Consider the following 17,783-nt stretch of genomic DNA (forward strand, 5'->3'; position numbering starts at 1 on the left):
GCCTGAGGCCTTCTCCGAGAGCCAGCTTGGTGTAGTGGTTAAGTGCATGGACTCTTATCTGGGAGAACCGGGTTTGATTCCCCCACTCCTCCACATGCAGCTGCTGGAATGGCCTTGGGTCAGCCAGAGCTCTCTTATCTGGGAGAACCGGGTTTGATTCCCCACTCCTCCACTTGCAGCTGCTAGAATGGCCTTGGGTCAGCCAGAGCTCTCTTATCTGGGAGAACCGGGTTTGATTCCCCCCTCCTACACTTGCACCTGCTGGAATGGCCTTGGGTCAGCCAGAGCTCTCTTATCTGGGAGAACCGGGTTTGATTCCCCACTCCTCCACTTGCAGCTGCTGGAATGGCCTTGGGTCAGCCATAGCTCTGGTAGAGGTTGTCCTTGAAAAGGGCAGCTGCTGTGAGAGCCCTCTCAGCCCCACCCACCTCACAGGGTGTCTGTTGTGGGGGAGGAAGAGAAAGGAGATTGTAAGCCGCTCTGAGTCTCTGATTCAGAGAGAGGGGCGGGGTATAAATCTGCAATTCTTCTTTCCCTCCAGGTGCTGCTGAGTCTGGGGGACTTTGTGGCTGCGAAGCGCTTCCTGAAGAAGGCCTACCTGTTGGGCTCCCAGCAGCCTCGGCAACGGGAGAGCGTCTGCCACAGCCTGCGCTATGGTGAGTTGACCACAGCCGACCGGTCTGGTGCCCTTCTCTGCAGGGAAGTGTGCCAGGGCAGGCATTGGGAACCAGCATGCTCTGTGCCTTGGGAGGGTTTGTGAGATGTTTTCTCCCCGGCAGCCATGAAGGTGAGCTCCCTGCAGCAGGCCCTGGAAGAGGCAGAGGCAGCCGGCAACCTGCGGACGGCCCTGGGCCTGTGTGAGCAGCTGGGGGACCTCTTCTCCAAAGAGGGGGATTATCGGCGCGCTCTGGAGGCCTACAAAGAACAGGTGAGGCAGGGGGCAGCTGCTGGCAGTGGGGTGCAGTGAAGCCATGCATGCTCCAGAGGGCAGCAGGAAGCACTTTTGTAGGAGCAGAGGTCCATTGGTGGCAATTAGCCACAGGGTATTGATGGAACTCTCTGTGTGGGGCAGTGATGCGCTGCATTGTTGGTGCTTGGAGGGGGGCCCCAGTGGGAGGGCTTCTAGCGTCCTGGCCTCACTGATGGACCTCCTGATGGCACCTGGGTCTTGGCCCCTGTGTGACACAGAGTGTTGGACTGGATGGGCCCTTGGCCTGATCCTATATGGCTTCTCTTATGTTCTTCTGTCTGGGGCAGTGATGCTCTGTGTTTTTGGTGCTTGGGGGGGGCCACAGTGGGAGGTCTTCTAGCGTCCTGGCCCCACTGATGGACCTCCTGATGGTACCTGGGTTTTTTGGCCACTGTGTGACACAGAGTGTTGGACTGGATGGGCCACTGGCCTGATCCAACATAGCTTCTCTTATGTTCTTATGTCTGGGGCAGTGATGCTCTGTATTCTTGGTGCTGGGAGGGGGCAGTAGTGGGAGGGCTTCTAGTGTCCTGGCCCCACTGATGGACCTCCTGATGGCACCTGGGTCTTGGCCCCTATGTGACACAGAGTGTTGGACTGGTGGGCCATTGGCCTGATTCAAGATGTCTTCTCTTATGTTCTTCTCTCCGGGGCAGTGATGTTCTGTGTTCTTGGTGCTTGAGGGGCCACAGTGGGAGGGCTTCTGGAGTTCTGGCCCAGCTAATGGACCTCCTGATGGCACCTGGTTTTTTAGCCACTGTGTGACACAGAGTGTTGGCCCAGAGGGGCCACTGGCCTGATCCAGGAGGGTTCCTCTTACGTCCTTATGTGGGGGTCATTGATATCAGTGGCAGCTTTACAAGGACACAGGTGGAGTTGTTTGCTGTCCTGGCAAGCAGTAAGCCTGAACCTGAGCCCCATGGAGCTTGAGCACTTGCTACCGGTGGATCCCCTGCTCACAAGTGGGGGGAAATCCGGTGTCAGTGGCGGAAGTGGACCCAGGAATTTCTCACAGCAGCTTCCCTGTTGGCGGCCACAAATGTATAAAGAGAACACACTGTCTGGGGTGGTGATGCTCTTTATGCTTGGTGCTTGGGGGGGCAACAGTGGGAGACCCAAGGTAGCCTGATCTTGTCAGAGAGCCAGTTTGGTGTCGTGGTTAAGTGCGTGGATTCTTATCTGGGAGAACCAGGTTTGATTCCCCACTCCTCCACTTGCAGCTGCTGGAATGGCCTTGGGTCAGCCATAGCTCTGGCAGAGGTTGTCCTTGAAAGGGCAGCTGCTGTGAGAGCCCTCTCAGCCCCACCCACCTCACAGGGTATCTGTTTTGTGGGGAGAAGACATAGGAGATTGTAAGCCGCTCTGAGTCTCTGATTCAGAGGGAAGGGCAGGATTTAAATCTTCAATTCTTCTTCTTCTTCTTCTTCTTCTTCTTCTTCTTCTTCTTCTTCTTCTTCTTCTTCTTCTTCTTCTTCTTCTTCTTCTTCTTCTTCTTCTTCTTCTTCTTCTTCTTCTTCTTCTTCTTCTTCTTCTTCGCAGAGGTTCTGCCAGTGAGCCACAGCCACAGAGCATCCACTGGTGGACCTTCTGATGGAACCTGGGGGTTTTTTGGCCACTGTGTGACACAGAGTGTTGGACTGGAAGGGCCATTGGCCTGATCCAACATGGCTTCTCTTATGTTCTTATGTGACACAGAGTGTTGGACTGGATGGGCCATTGGCCTGATCCAACAGGGCTTCTCTTATGTTCTTCTGTGACACAGAGTGTTGGACTGGAGGGGCCACTGGCCTGATCCAACAGGGCTTCTCTTATGTTCTTATGTGACAGAGTGTTGGACTGGAGGGGCCATTGGCCTGATCCAACAGGGCTTCTCTTATGTTCTTATGTGTGACACAGAGTATTGGACTGGATGGGCCATTGGCCTGATTCAGCATGGCTTCTCTTATGTTCTTATGTGACACAGAGTGTTGGACTGGAAGGGCCATTGGTCTGATCCAACAGGGCTTCTCTTATGTTCTTCTCTCTGGGGCAGTGATGCTCTGTATTCTTGGTGCTTGAGGGGGGCACAGTGGGAGGGCTTCTAGCGTCCTGGCCCCACTGATGGACCTCCTGATGGCACCCAGGTTTGGGCCACTATGTTAACTCAGAGTGTTGGATTGGAGAGGCCTGATCCAACGTGGCTTCTCTTCTGTTCTTATGGTTTTGTTTCAGCTGCAGCATGCTCAGGCTTTGAAACGCCCCAGGCAGGAGCTCGCTGTGATCCACGTTTCTCTGGCTGCCACCTTTGGGGACCTGAAAGATCACGCTCAGGCGGTTCACCACTATCAGGCGGAGCTGGCTCTGCGGCAGGGTAATGCCCTGGAGGTGAGATGGGTTGGTCCGCGTGGACGCATGCGCCTGCTTCTTCTACCCTGCCTTTCTCCCCAGCGGGAGGCCCAGAACAGCTTGCGTCATTTTCCTCTCCTCCATTTTATCCTCACAACAACCCTGTCAGGTTGGCCAGGCCGAGAGGGTGTGACTGACCTAAGATCACCCAGCAGGCTTCCATGGCACAAGTGGGGATTTTAGACTGAGTCTCAACCACGACATCACACACTGGCTAGACTGTAAACTTCAGGTGATGTCCTGCCTTCCTCCATCCCACTTCAAGTCCTTGAAGGGCTGTCCTATAGATGAGGGTGTGGAATTGTTTTCCGTGGCCCCGGAAGGCAGGACCAGAACCATTGGGTTGAAATTAAATCAAAAGAGTTTCCAGCTCAACATCAGGAAGAACTTCCTGACAGAGTGAAACAGGTTTTCTCAGGAGGTGGTGGGCTTGGAGATTTCTGTCCCCCATCTCTTCTTTTAGTTCCTTGGAGGTTTTTAAGCAGAGGCTGACAGCAATGAAGATCCTGTGACTTTAGGGGGAGGGGTTTGTGAGTTTCCTGCATTGTGCAGGGGGTTGGACTAGATGACCCTGAAGATCCCTTCCAACTCTAGGATTTTATGATTTTTCTTCCTTGGAGGTTTTAAAGCAGAGGCTAGATGGCCGTCTGACAGCAATGAAGATCGTGTGAATTTAGGGGGAGGTGTTTGTGAGTTTAGACAGGTTCCTCAGTGGAACAGGCTTTCTAGGGAGGTGGTGGGTTCTCCTTCCTTGGAGGTTTTGAAACAGAGGCTAGATGGCCATCTGACAGCAATGAAGATCCTGTGAATTTAGGGGGAGGTGTTTGTGAGTTTCCTGCATTGTTCAGGGTTGGATTAGATGACCCTGGAGGTCCCTTTCCACTCTAGGATTCCTGACACTTAGAGCAGTTCCTCAGTAGAACAGGCTTCTTCCTTGGGAGGTGGTGGGCTCTCCCTCCTTGGAGGTTTTCCAACAGAGGCTGGATGGCCATCTGACAGCAATGAAGATCCTATGAATTTAGGGGGAGGTGTTGGTGAGTTTCCTGCATTGTGCAGGGGGTTGGACTAGATGATTCTGTGATTCCATGAAATGCGCCAGAGGCAAGAGGGCTGAGCTCTGTAACAGCATCTTCCCTTGTCTTTCTGTGGCTAGGAAGCGAAGACTTGGCTGAATATTGCCCTGGCCAAAGAGGAGGCTCGAGAGAGCTATGAAGACCTGGAGCCCTGCTTCCGAAAAGCTCTGCGGGGGGCGGAGGCGGCTGGTGATCTCCGGTTGCAGGTGAGCTTGTGGGGGTGGGGAGGAGGCCTGACTCCCCCTCTTCCGGTCCCCAGAGGCTGAGAGAGAGTGCTGAGAGCCCTCCTCCGACAAACCTGCTGATTTCAGCACTCTCCAGGCTCATTGTGGCTCTCCAGAGGCCTGCCCCAGCAGCAAGCAAGGTCTTTTGGAGGGCCTCCAAGGCTGCAGCAAATAACAAATTCTGCTTCTCTGCAATTCCCTGCTTCTTCTCCAGTTGTCTGTCCCCCATCTCTTCTTTTAGTTATTGAGCACTTTCAGTATTGCTTTTCTTTGAAGGGAAAGGTGACGGCGAGTCCCCTAAGCAAGCACCAGTCATTTCCGACTCTGGGGTGACGTTGCTTTCACAGCAGACTTTTTATGAGGTGGTTTGCTGTTACCTTCCCCAGTCATCTACACTTCCCCCCCCCCAGCAAGCTGGGGACGCATTGTACTGGGTACTGAGTCAACCTGGAGCCGGCTACCTGAACCGAGCTTCCGCTGGGATTGAACGTCAGTCGTGAGCAGAGCTTAGGACTGCAGTACTGCAGCTTTACCACTCTGTGCCATGGGGCTCTTTGTTTACATTCACAGAAAACACTGATTTTAAGAACGGAAGGGTACCCTTCCAGCAAGCTTATGCATCAGTAGAGGCTCCCCTGCAATGCTGATCACCCCCGGGCGTAGGCTGGGAGGCAAAAATCCGATTGTAGCTCTTTATCTGAAACGGGGAACTCGTTTGTCTCAGTGCCAGATCCTGCAGTCTTTGCATGCCTCGCAGCAGAGGTGTGGCGACCCCAAGACCTCGGCCACACTGGCCCAACTGGAGGACCTCCGGAGCCGCTCAGAGGAGGAGGCAGGCGAGGAAGAGGAGGAGCTGCAAAGCAGCGAGCCCTTGGAGGAGAGCGACCTCGAGCTCTCGGACAGCGGTGAGAGCAGGGCTGAGCAGCACGTCAGGAGTGGGGGACGCCAGGGCAAAGGGTGCTGCTGCACATGGCACCGGGGGGGGGGGAGTGGTTTCTCTGGGGTGGGGCGGGGCCTGGGCTCCTTCTTGGCCCACTCCCAGCTTGATTCCCCATTCCTCCTTCACATGCAGCCAGCTGGGTGACCTTGGGCCATTCACAGCTGTCTCAGAACTTTCTCGGTCCTCCAAAAGCCGAGTCTAGCTCGCCACCTAGTGGTGCATAATGCTAAAAAAGCTAGGGCTCCTGGCTGCTGGACGCTCTTAGGATCTCCTGGCCATACTGCACAAACTGCCATGCGATAATTATTGCAATTACCGGCATCTCGGCTCGAGCCCAGGAGAAAATTGGAAGCCAGCATCGATGAAACGAGGCTGGAGTGGCATCCGGCCCCTGCAACCCCCCCAGCCGACACCCTCAGCCTCCCGCTTGCAGTGTAAACTCACGAGGAGGTGCATTGACATCAACAGGCAGAAGTTGACATACTTTGCCGGGGGAACTGTATCTGTAGAAGGATCGTGACAGAGCATTAAGAGGACACAACTGGGTCCAAACAGCAGCTACCAAGTTTGGGTGCTGCTGGCCACGATCCAAGAGGCCGGTTGCTGTTCTGGCTGGCGAGGGACACTGGAGAGCCAGTTTGGTGTGGTAGTGAAGTGCCTGGACTCTTATCTGGGAGAACCGGATTTGATTCCCCACTCCTCCACTTGCACCTACTGGAATGGCCTTGGGTCAGCCAGAGCTCTCACAGAGTTGTCCTTGAAAGGGCAGCTTCTGGGAGAGCTCTCTCAGCCTCAACCACCACACAGGGTGTCTGTTGTGGGGGGAGAAGATATAGGAGATTGTAAGCCACTCTGAGTCTCTGATTCAGAGAGAAGGGCGAGGTATAAATCTGCAGTCTTCTTCCCCACTCCTCCACTTGCACCTGCTGGAATGGCCTTGGGTCAGCCATAGCTCTGGCAGAGGTTGTCCTTGAAAGGGCAGCTGCTGTGAGAGCCCTCTCCAGCCCCACCCACCTCACAGGGTGTCTGTTGTGGGGGAAGGAGATTGTGAGCCGCTCTGAGACTCTGTCCTTGAAAGGGCAGCTGCTGTGAGAGCCCTCTCAGCCCCACCCGCCAATCCAATATCTTCATCTACCTCACAGGGTGTCTGTTGGGGGTAGGGTTGCCAAGTCCAATTAAAGAAAAATCTGGGGACTTTGGGGGCGGAGCCAGGAGACTTTGGGGGTGGAGCCAGGAGACACTGGGGGTGGAGCCAGGAACAAGGGTGTGACAAGCATAATTGAACTCCAAGGGAGTTCTGGCCATCACATTTAAAGGGACAGCTCACCTTTTTAAATGCCTTTCTTCCATAGGAAATAATTAAGGATAGGGGCACCATCTTTTGGGGCTCATAGAATTGGACCCTCTGGTCCAATCGTTTTGAAACTTGGGGGGTATTTTGGGGAGAGGCACTAGATGCTATACTAAAAATCTGGTGCCTCTACCTCAAAAAATAGCCCCCCCAGAGCCCCCAATACCCACGGATCAATTCCCTATTATTCCCTATGGGAATCATTCTCCATAGGGAATAATAGAGTGCCCAGTAGACATTTCCCTCCCCCCCCCCACGCTTTCTAAAGGGGGGGAGGGCCTCCATACGAGGGAATCCCCCTCCCTGCCCCCTCCCTCTCTCTCACACACACACACACACACAAATACTTACTTGGTCTTCTTCCGGAGAACTGTGCCTGCTGTGAAAACGAAAGCAAAGAAGGGAGGGGCCGTTCTCCGAAGACCTTCCTGTTTCCTCCTTCCTGCCCAGCCTTAAAGGGACAGGGATTTTACAAACTGCTCAGGAGCTCTATAGGTATGTTCTCCCCCCCTCCACCCCCCACCCCCCCGGTTCTCAATTTTTGAAGACCGGGAGATTAAGCTGGGAACCCAGAAGTCTCCCGCTAAAGCGGGGGGATTGGGACCCATAGTTGGGGGGGAGGAAGGGAAAGGAGATTGTGAGCCGCTCTGAGACTCTTCGGAGTGGAGGGTGGGATATAAATCCAATATCTTCATCTACCTCACAGGGTGTATGTTGGGGGGGAGGAAGGTAAAGGAGATTGTGAGCCGCTCTGAGACTCTTCGGAGCGGAGGGTGGGATATAAATCCAATATCTTAATCTACCTCACAGGGTGTCTGTTGTGGGGGAGGAAGGGAAAGGAGATTGTGAGCCGCTCTGAGACTCTTCGCAGTGGAGGGCGGGATATAAATCCAATATCTTCATCTACCTCACAGGGTGTCTGTTGTGAGGAGGGGGGAGGTAACGTAGATTGTGAGCCGCTCTGAGACTCTTCGGAGTGGAGGGCGGGATATAAATCCAGTATCTTCATCTACCTCACAGGGTGTCTGTTGTGGGGGGGGGGAAGGTAAAGGAGACTGTGAGCCCCTCTGAGACTCTTCGGAGTGGAGAGCGGGATATCAATCCAGTATCTTCTTCTTCTTGACCTGCGGATTGTCTGGGTCAAGCGGTGGGTGGGCGTTGCCTCTGGCTCAGGAGCTCCCTGGGGGCATGAGGGAGGCTTGGGGTCCGGTCTGTTGATGCGGCCCATTTCTTACATCCCACTTTGTCCTCCAGACGGAGAGGATGACCTGGAGGACTACGGCAAAAGTGTCCCCGGCCGGCGCAACGTCAGCAAGGTGAGGCCGGGCTACCCGCAGGCGGAGTGGTGGGAGTGGCCCCACAGTGGTTTGGGCAGCTTTTGGGAGCCAGCAGTTGCGGCCTGACTGTGCCTCTCCTTTTCTCAGTGGAACCAGCGGAATGACAAGGGCGAGACCCTGCTGCATCGGGCCTGCATCGAGGGCAACCTGCGCCGGGTGCAGTTCCTCTTGGAGAAGGTGAGCCGCAATGGGGGCCGGGGGCTTCTGCTAGCTGCTCTTCCCTCCAGAGACCTGCCTCCCTGCCTGGTGCCAGCCTATGGACTCTTCCTCTTCAATCTTGACGTGGGAGCTTGGCCCCACCCCCAGCACGAGGCAGGCAGGCCCAGTGGGAGCCCCACAGATGTGTAAGAGCCCCACTCTTTGTTCCCCCCCTTCCCCTGGATTCCCGTCTAGTATTCTTCTGTCTTTTGTTTGGATAGAGCAGTGTTTCCCGTTTGCAGGGTCACGACCCGGTACCGGGCCACGGAAGCCTCAATACTGGGTCACAAGAAAAGCCAAAGCTAGCCCCACCCCCAGAAAAGCATGAGCTCCGCTCTGCTTCCTTCCTTTCCTGTCTCTTTGTTGTGCAGAGAAAAGCTAGGCTTGAAGACTGACACAGGCTGCAGAGCCTGAGCCCTGTTTTCCTTCCTTCCATCCCCCAACATCTATGTGTTGTTCAGAGAGGAGCTGGGCTGCCTCGCCTTTCTTCTCCCCCCCTCCCAATGTTTGAGAGAAAAGCCGGAGTCCACTGGCACACCCATGAAGTGTTCTTCAAGGTTTCATGTGCCTTGCAGTATGTTCTTTTGGGGAGATTTCCCTGGGAGGCCTGGGCGGCGAAGAAGGGGGGGATGTTTTTTTCAGCGGGAAGTGGGCATTCCAGTAGCTTTTTTTTTTTTTTAACCAAACAACCTCTCGGCAGAATTGTTGCTGGCTGGGGTCATCTGATGGTGAGAAAGGCTTTTTTTCCTTTGCCCCCCCCTTCTTTCCCTGGAATTGGTGCTTTTTCTGTATTCTTGGTGCTGGGCAGGGGGGAAGGAACAGTGGGAGGGCTTCTAGTATGCTGGCCCCACTGGTGGACATTCTGGTGCTTTTTGGGCACTGTGTGAGAGAATTTTGGACTGGATGATCCTCTGGCCTCATCCAACATGGCTTCTCTTATGTTCTTTCTTGCCATGTCTTTCTTTCCATGCCTTTCTTTTCCTTTCTTTTCTTTTCTTTTCCTTTCCTTCCATTTCATTCTTTCCCTTTCTTTCCCTCCATTTTTACTGGATGAAACTTTTCTGTTCATATTGTTGTTTCAGACATAGGAGCTCTGCCAATAAAAAGTTGGCATCCCCAGTTGTAGCCAGCTGGCCTTTCTATGAGATTTTTGCGTGAGTGAGAGGCGTGGGGAAGAAAGAGATTATTGGAGATTACTGCTGTATATCTCAACAGCACTGGAAGTGATGGGACTATGAACTTGGCACCATTTTACTGGTCCTGTTTTTAACAGCTGTCTGACACCAAAATTAAACTTCTCCTGTAGATATTAAAAAAGGATGAAAGAAATTCATTGCACAACAGGTTGTTTTTAAAGGCATGGGAGACAGCCAGTAAAAAGCTGCAAGCCCCTCATAAATATCTGTTTTGGAATAACTGCAGAAAAGCTTGTATGAACTTGAATTCATGAATTGCAGTACAGTTCTCTCAGATGTTGTCATGTTTGCATGTGCTTTGCCTTGGGAGCCCTAGTCAGATGGAAAGGGGTGTGTGAAAATGTTTTCCATAAATAAAAAATCTGAGCCAGTAGGTCTCTGGCATTTGGGCAGGGCAGGGCAGGAAGGGGACGGGGCACGCCTTGGGAGCCTCCCGAGTCTAAAGGGGGAGGGAGAAAGAAGATCTTGGTGCGGAGTGTACCATGTGGAGGGGCGATTGGAGAGTCTTACTTTCGTCCTCTGCCCTGGGTAACGAAGGGCGGGGTAGAAATCCAGTCTCCTCTTCTTCTGCTTTGCTTTCTGAGCTCTCATCAGGCTGGCCTGGCCCATTGAAGCCAGGGCAGTGACGCTGGGCTTGGGAGATGGAGGGTGTGGCGGTCCAGAGGGGCTTGCCATTTCCATGACCTCCCGCAGGGGAGGGGGAGCGGGCCTGCGGGGGGGGCAAAGGCAGCTTTTCTCCCATTCACGCCTCCCCTCTCCACTGCAGGCTCACCCCGTGAACACCCGGGATTATTGTGGCTGGACCCCGCTGCACGAGGCCTGCAACCACGGGCATCTGGGTGAGCGTTGGGGATGGGGATGGGGATCCTCTGGTCTGGGAAGTGTGGCCCTGAAGAAAGCAGGGGTTGGGGCCACCCCTCACCACGAACCCCCTCGCCTCTTCTTCCCAGAAATCGTCCACTTGCTCTTGGACCACGGGGCCCACATCGACGACCCGGGGGGCCCTGGCTGCGAGGGCATCACCCCCCTCCACGATGCCCTCAACTGCGGCCACTTTGAGGTGGCGGAGCTGCTCATCCGCAGAGGCGCCTCGGTGGGGCTGCGTAACGCCCAGGTAGGGGCAAGGAGAAGGCGCTGCTGAAAGGGGGAGGGGGTGGGCATTGCTGAGGGGGCGCCTGGGGAGGGCCTGCCTTGGACGGCCGTTCTGCACAGGGGGTGGGGGTTCAAAGAATTAGACTCATGGAGAAGAGATCTGTCAGGGGCTACTGGCCTTGGTGGCTAAGGGAAACCTCCACAGTCAGAGGCACTAAATCTCTGAACCCCAGAGCCAGGAGGCAACCTCAGGGGAAGGCCTCAGCCTCTCTGCTCTGTTGCTGGCCCTCCAAAGGAACTGGCCAGCCACTGTGCAAGATGGGATGCTGGACTAGACGGATCCTCCCTGGTCTGACCCAGCAGGGCTCTTCTGATGTTCTTCTCAGGGGAAGGCCTCGGCCTCTCTGCCCTGTTGCTGGCCCTCCAGAGGAACTGGTTGGCCACTGGGAAGGGAATTGAAAACAAATCAGCCAGTATCATAATGCCCCTGTATAAATCGATGGTGTGGTCTCATTTGGAGTACTGTGTGCAGTTCTGGTCGCCGCACCTCAAAAAGGATATTATAGCATTGGAGAAAGTCCAGAAAAGGACAACTAGAATGATTAAAGGGCTGGAGCACTTTCCCTATGAAGAAAGGTTGAAACGCTTGGGACTCTTTAGCTTGGAGAAACGTCGACTGCGGGGTGACATGATAGAGGTTTACAAGATAATGCATGGGATGGAGAAAGTAGAGAAAGAAGTCCTTTTCTCCCTTTCTCACAATACAAGAACTTGTGGGCATTTGATGAAATTGCTTAGCAGACAGGTTAAAACGGATAAAAGGAAGTACTTCTTCACCCAAAGGGTGATTAACATGTGGAATTCACTGCCACAGGAGGTGGTGGCGGCCACAAGCATAGCCACCTTCAAGAGGGGTTTAGATAAAAATATGGAGCAGAGGTCCATCAGTGGCTATTAGCCACAGTGTGTGTGTATATATAAATTGTTTTGCCACTGTGTGACACAGAGTGTTGGACTGGATGGGCCATTGGCCTGATCCAACATGGCTTCTCTTATGTTCTTACTGTGTGAGACGGGATGCTGGACTAGATGGACCCTCACTGGTCTGATCCAGCAGGGCTCTTCTGATGTTCTTCTCAGGGGAAGGCCTCAGCCTCTCTTCCCTGTTTTTGGCCCTCCAGAGGAACTGGGTGACCTCTGTGTGAGACAGGAGGATGCTGGACTAGGTGGCCCACTGGGCTGATCTTGTGTTCTTACAAGGGGAAGGCCTTGGCCTCTCTGCCCTATTGCTGACCCTCCAGAGGAATTGGTTGACCAGTGTGTGAGACAGGATGTTAGACTAGATGGACCATTGGACTGATCCAGCAGGGCTCTCCTTATGTTCTTATGAAGGCCTCAGTCTCTCTGCCCTGTTGCTGGCCCTCCAGAGGAACTGGCTGGCCCCTGAGTGAGACGAGAGGCTGGACTACGTGGACCCTCCCTGGTCTGACCCAGCAGGGCTCTTCTGATGTTCTTCAAGTGCAGGCACAGCCAGGGGGAAGGCCAGGAGTTGGTATGCTTGCTGCCTGTTGTGCTGGGAGAGCCTGCGGGGTTGAATCGGTCTCCCTTTGCCAGCAGTAAGGGCAAGGCTGGTCCGATCCGGTGTGCCCAGTCCTGAGAGTGTCCAACTGGCTGGCTGGCTCCAAGCGATCCTGGTCTCCTATGGACGTTCTCACGCTCACTGTGCCCGGCATTTCCCCCTGTGCAGGGCCTCAACCCTTTGGGTACTCTTCAGAACTGGGTGCATCTGTATGGTCGGGATCTGGACCGGGAAACTTGTGAGCACAGCAAGACCATGGAGCAGCTGCTCAGGAAGGCCATGGCAAGTCGAGGTGAGGCTGCATAAGGGAGGGCCCGTGGCTCAGTGGCAGAGAATCTGCTTGGCATGCGGAAGGTCCCAGGTTCAGTCCCTGGCATCTCCAGTTGTGGGTGATGTGAAAAGGACCAGGCAGGAGGTGATGGGAAAGTCCTTTCTCTGCTTGAGACCCTGGAGAGCCCCTGCCAGTGTGAGCAGACAAGACTGACCTTAAAGGACTGAGCCAGAGATTAAAAGGGAGGGTCGATGGCTCAATGGTAGAGGATCTGCTTGGTAAGCAGAAGGCCCCAGGTTCAATCCCCGGCATCTCCAACTAAAAAGGGTCCAGGCAAGTAGGCGTGAAAAACCTCAGCTTGAGACCCTGGAGAGCCATGAATGGGGCTGTGGCTCAGTGGTAGAGCACCTGCTTGGTAAGCAGAAGGTCCCAGGTTCAATCCCCGGCATCTCCAATTAAAAAGGGTCCAGGCAAACAGGTGTGAAAAATCTCAGCTTGAGACCCTGGAGGAAGAGCCGCTGCCAGTCTGAATAGACAAGACTGACTTTGATTGACCAAGGGTCTGATTCAATAGAAGGCAGCTTCATATGTTCAAAAAGGGCCCTGTGAGTCACCAAGGTACAGAAAGCAAAAAAAGCATCTCATGAACGTAATAGTTTGCTTAAAGGTACATGACATTCATTCACAAAACTGTAGGAAAAATATGCAATATGATCTGTAACAAGGCACTCTCTCTAAACCTATACAACGAAGCTATAAAGTCTTCCAGAAGGGTTCCCAGGTGTGTAAAAGTAGGTTGAAAGATCCATCGATTTCACCAGACCCCCAACAGACGGAAAAGTGCTTGTATGTTATTCTCCAAAGTCTCTCCTGCCCAAAAGTGTATGAATGAATTCTCCAAGGTCTCCTTGGAAGAGCCAGTTTGGTGTAGTGGTTAAGTGTGCGGACTCTTATCTGGGAGAACCGGGTTTGATACCCCCTTCCCCCACTTGCAGCTGCTGGAATGGCCTTGGTCAGTCATAGCTCTGGCAGAGGTTGTCCTTGAAAGGGCAGCTGCTGTGAGAGCCCTCTCCAGCCCCACCCACCTCACAGGGTGTCTGTTGTGGGGGAGGAAGGTAAAGGAGATTGTGAGCCGCTCTGAGACTCTTCGGAGTGGAGGGCAGGATATAAATCCAATATCTTCTTCATCTTCATCTTCTCATATGTTCTTATGTGTGACACAGAGTGTTGGACTGGAGGGGCCACTGGCCTGATCCAACAGGGCTTCTCTTATGTTCTTATGTGACACAGAGTGTTGGACTGGAGGGGCCACTGGCCTGATCCAACAGGGCTTCTCTTATGTTCTTATGTGACACAGAGTGTTGGACTGGAGGGGCCATTGGCTTGATCCAACATGGCTTCTCTTATGTAACACAGAGTGTTGGACTGGATGGGCCATTGGCCTGATCCAACATGGCTTCTCTTATGTTCTTATATGACACAGAGTGTTGGACTGGAGGGACCACTGGCCTGATCCAACAGGGCTTCTCTTATGTTCTTATGTGACACAGAATGTTGGACTAGAGGGGCCTGATCCAACATGGCTTCTCTTATGTTCTTATGTTCAGGACACACTTTGACTTTTGAAAGCTGATTGCCCCCTCCCCAGTCTTGCTGGCCTCAAAGTCGTGCTCCTGTCCATCTCCCCTTTCTGCTTGGGCCCCAGGTTTTAGGGAGGGAAGGGGAGAGAGGCAACACTAGCCCAGAGCTACCTGCTTTCCCCCTGACAGGTACCAAGGCTCGAACCCTACGAGAAGAGCCGACCAGTCAGCTTTTCGATTCGGAAGTCTCCGAGCCCCCACCTTCTTGCCCTCCACGTCCAGCAGAGAAGCCCCGCAGCCCCCGGAGGGCCCCGAGGCAGAACGGCGAACTGGGTCTTGGCGGGACCGGCTGGGGGCAGTGGGAGACCCCAGAGAGCGGCCAGATTCCCCCGCGGCCTGCCGAGAGGAGGCCACAGCTCCTTGGGCAGGAGCCACGAAGGGCCGAGGAGGAGCAGGGGCTGGGCCAGACTGGGCAGAAGGATGCTGGCTCGGCAGCCGCAGCAGAGTACCGGGCAGCCATGAGGCGCGTGGGCAGCGCCCACTCTCGTCAGCCACAGAACCCCGAGCGCCCGCTGCCCTTGAATGGGCCAGCCCTGATCCCCTCCGAGGACTATGTGGGCGACGATTGGCTGGAACACGATCTGGGGCCGAGCCACGGGTCCCGGAAAAGAAGTCGCCGCTTGAGCGTCCATGAGGACTCTGGGGCCGAGTCGGAGGAGAGCTCAGGGCCCGAGAGCGAAGGCGGGGCCCCCCGCCAGCCCCCGGAAGCTGCGAGGAAGAAGCGGCGGCGGATCCGGCAGAGTCGCCTCACCCAGGTCGTGGACCGGATCCCCCTGGGCAGGACGCGAGGGGCTGGCCTGGTGACAAGCCCAGGGCGGCCAGCCAATGGCCCCAGTTCCTTCGGGGAGGCAGGGGACAGCAGCCCCGTCAACGGCAGGACTGGGGGTTGCGAGAGCCCGCCCCCAGCCACAGCACAGGTGAATTTCCCAGAGGGAAGGGGTGCCCAGCTTGCTCTCTGCCAGGCCAGTTTGGTGTAGTGATTGAGTGTGCAGACTCTTATCTGGGAGAACCGGGCTCAATTCCCCACTCCCCCACTTTCAGCTGCTGGAATGGCCTTGGGGCAGCCATAGCTCTTGTAGGAGTTGTCCTTGAAAAGGCAGCTTCTGGGAGAGCTCTCTCAGCCCCATCCACCTCACAGGGTGTCTGTTGTGGGGCAAGTAGATAAAGGAGATTGTGACTGCTCTGAGATTCAGAGTGGAGGGCGGAATATAAATCCAATATCCTCATCTTCTTCTTTGATTCCCCACTTCTCCACTTGCAGCTGCTGGAATGGCCTTGGGTCAGCCATAGCTCTCTTGCAGAGCTGTCCTTGAAAGGGCAGCTTCTGTCAGAGCTCTCTCAGCCCCACCCACCTCACAGGGTGTCTGTTGTGGGGGAAGGGGATAAAGGAGATTGTGAGCCGCTCTGAGACTCTGATTCAGAGAGAAGGACGGGGTATAAATCTGCGGTCTTATAGCAGCAGCACCTTAAAAGGTCAGACAAACAAAGCACAACCTGTCTTGCTGTGTTCTGCTTGGCCTGGAGCCTTGCGGGGGGGGGGCACTCAGTTCCCAGCACAGTTGGAGATAGGGGGTGCCACTGTGGGAGACACCCGCTCCCCTTCCCAGGAAGATAAGTTGGGCTGGTGGATGATTAATCTGCCCTCATCCATTTTTTTCTTTCTCCACAGCTTCCCGTTCCCCTAGCCCCTATCCGGGTGCGAGTTCGAGTGCATGAGAACGTCTTCCTTATCCCCGTGCCCCACAGGTATGAGCAGCAAAGGGGGATCTGTACTCTAGAACCCCACTCTTGGTTCCTCTGTCCCTGCTGGAGTAGCTACCGTCTCCTCTCACCCGTCTTGGGTGCCGAAAGGGTGGCTGCTTCCTTTTCTCAGGGTCTCCGGAGTGCCTTTCTCTCCTTCCGTCCCGCTGTGCCTCTGCTCTTTTCGGCCTCGTTCCTGCTGCCTTCTTTCCTCTCTCCCCCTATCTTAAGAAATGCCTTGCTGGATCAGACATCTGACTGCCCTTCTGGGGAACCCTTGAGGAGGACACTGAAGGTAACGGCCATCCCTACTTTGTCCCTGGCACCTGGCATTCAGATATACTGCCCCTGTTCCATTTAGCTCCCCTGCCTTCTCTGGGCTTCTTCTCAAAAACGGAGCTTTGGCTCTCCAGAGCTTATACCCCACTCCAAAATCTTGTTGGTCTGAAAGTGCTACTGGGTTCAAAACTAGCTGTAGCCCTCTCGTTCAGGGATGTCGAGCTAATTTGTTACGAGGGCAGAATCTTCAGCTTGCCGGGCCGGGCGTGTCATAAAATGTAATGCCAGGTAGGGGAGATCTAAATTTTATAAAGAGTACACTCACACGCACACACTCAGCCTAATCCACCTCACTGGCTTGTTGAGCCTCAGCCAACCGAAGGAAGAGAGGCTTGACTCAGTAGCTCTGCTGTGCGATTGAGAGAGCCTGGCAAAGCTAGTTCTCCTTCCCCCACTTCCTCCCCAAAGGAGGAGCTTTGCTCTGTAGCTCTGCTGTGCGATTGAGCAAACCTCCCAAAGCAAGTTGTGATGCAGAAGGAAGCAAGAGAGGGAGAAGAGAACAGACAACAGTGAGTTGCTCACGGGCCTGATAGGAGCCCTCTGGGGGCGTGATTCCGCCCCGGGGCACATGTTTGACACCCCTGTTCTAGTCTCCATGACCAACTGTTCCAGGGCACAGTCATTTACGATGTCTAGAAACCTCATTTCTACAGCATGACTTGAGCACACACAAGCACACGACTCACTGAGACTGAATCCGCCCCTTGGTCCATCCAGGTCAGTATTGTCCACTCAGACTGACGGCACCTCTCCAGTCTCATGCGAGTGTCTTTCATATCACCTGCTCCTTTAAACTGGAGATGCTGCCGGGGATTGAACCTGGGACCTTCTGAATGGCAAGCAGATGCTCTGCCACTGAGCCACAGCCCCCTCCCATAACATGCATTTGCCCAGTCAATGGGATGGGAGTTCAAGTCGCCCAATATTACAACATTTTCCGCTTTAGTCTCCTCCCTTTCTTCTCCATCTTGAGATGGTTCAGATCGGGTGGGCGGGGTGGGCTGTAACACACCTCACTTTTAAGTAACGCTTCAAGCCCAGAATCTCCACCCATAGCAGTTCCATGGAGGAGTTTTTTCTTATAATGTTATCTAGTTTATTTGACTTTATTCCCTCTGTAATATACAGAGGAACACGGCCCTGTCTTTTCTGTAGAGTTTGCATCCAGGAATGACAGGTCCCCCTTGGTTGCCTCCATCCCACCAGGTTTCTGAAATCAGACGGACTGAAGGGATCCTGGGAAACGTAGGCCCTGTAACTACTCCAATACAGGCTTCCCCAAAGCCTGTAGGCCTCACTAGGATCATGACTCCTGGGAAGAGCCTTCCTTAGGGACTGCCTACTCCCATGTGAACCTGCCTGTTCTTATCAGCCATCTGCAGAGACCTTGCTTCCTTTAGCCCTGTCCTCTGAGGCCAGATGGCTTGCAACTCGAGAAAGGGCTCTCT

At 54.3% G+C, this 17,783-nt stretch overlaps 1 protein-coding gene and 1 non-coding gene across 2 annotated transcripts in view; one reads left to right on the forward strand and one right to left on the reverse strand.

The window, feature by feature from the left end:
* TONSL (tonsoku like, DNA repair protein) overlaps positions 1-17,783 on the forward strand; it is a 52,533-nt gene that overhangs the window by 19,671 nt on the left and 15,079 nt on the right. Inside the window, exons 7-18 of the mRNA XM_060243048.1 lie at positions 542-656; positions 780-928; positions 3,182-3,334; positions 4,509-4,634; positions 5,377-5,557; positions 8,198-8,259; positions 8,368-8,457; positions 10,441-10,513; positions 10,625-10,788; positions 12,514-12,637; positions 14,386-15,173; positions 15,926-16,002. Of these exons, the coding sequence (XP_060099031.1) occupies positions 542-656; positions 780-928; positions 3,182-3,334; positions 4,509-4,634; positions 5,377-5,557; positions 8,198-8,259; positions 8,368-8,457; positions 10,441-10,513; positions 10,625-10,788; positions 12,514-12,637; positions 14,386-15,173; positions 15,926-16,002 (2,102 nt within the window). The remainder of the gene's footprint in view (positions 1-541; positions 657-779; positions 929-3,181; positions 3,335-4,508; positions 4,635-5,376; positions 5,558-8,197; positions 8,260-8,367; positions 8,458-10,440; positions 10,514-10,624; positions 10,789-12,513; positions 12,638-14,385; positions 15,174-15,925; positions 16,003-17,783) is intronic.
* Positions 17,134-17,205, reverse strand: TRNAG-GCC (transfer RNA glycine (anticodon GCC)). Its single transcript has one exon. It is a non-coding gene; the product is annotated as a tRNA-Gly (tRNA).

Source organism: Heteronotia binoei, chromosome 7 (genome assembly GCF_032191835.1).
Source record: "Heteronotia binoei isolate CCM8104 ecotype False Entrance Well chromosome 7, APGP_CSIRO_Hbin_v1, whole genome shotgun sequence".
NCBI classification, from domain to species: Eukaryota; Metazoa; Chordata; class Lepidosauria; order Squamata; family Gekkonidae; genus Heteronotia; species Heteronotia binoei.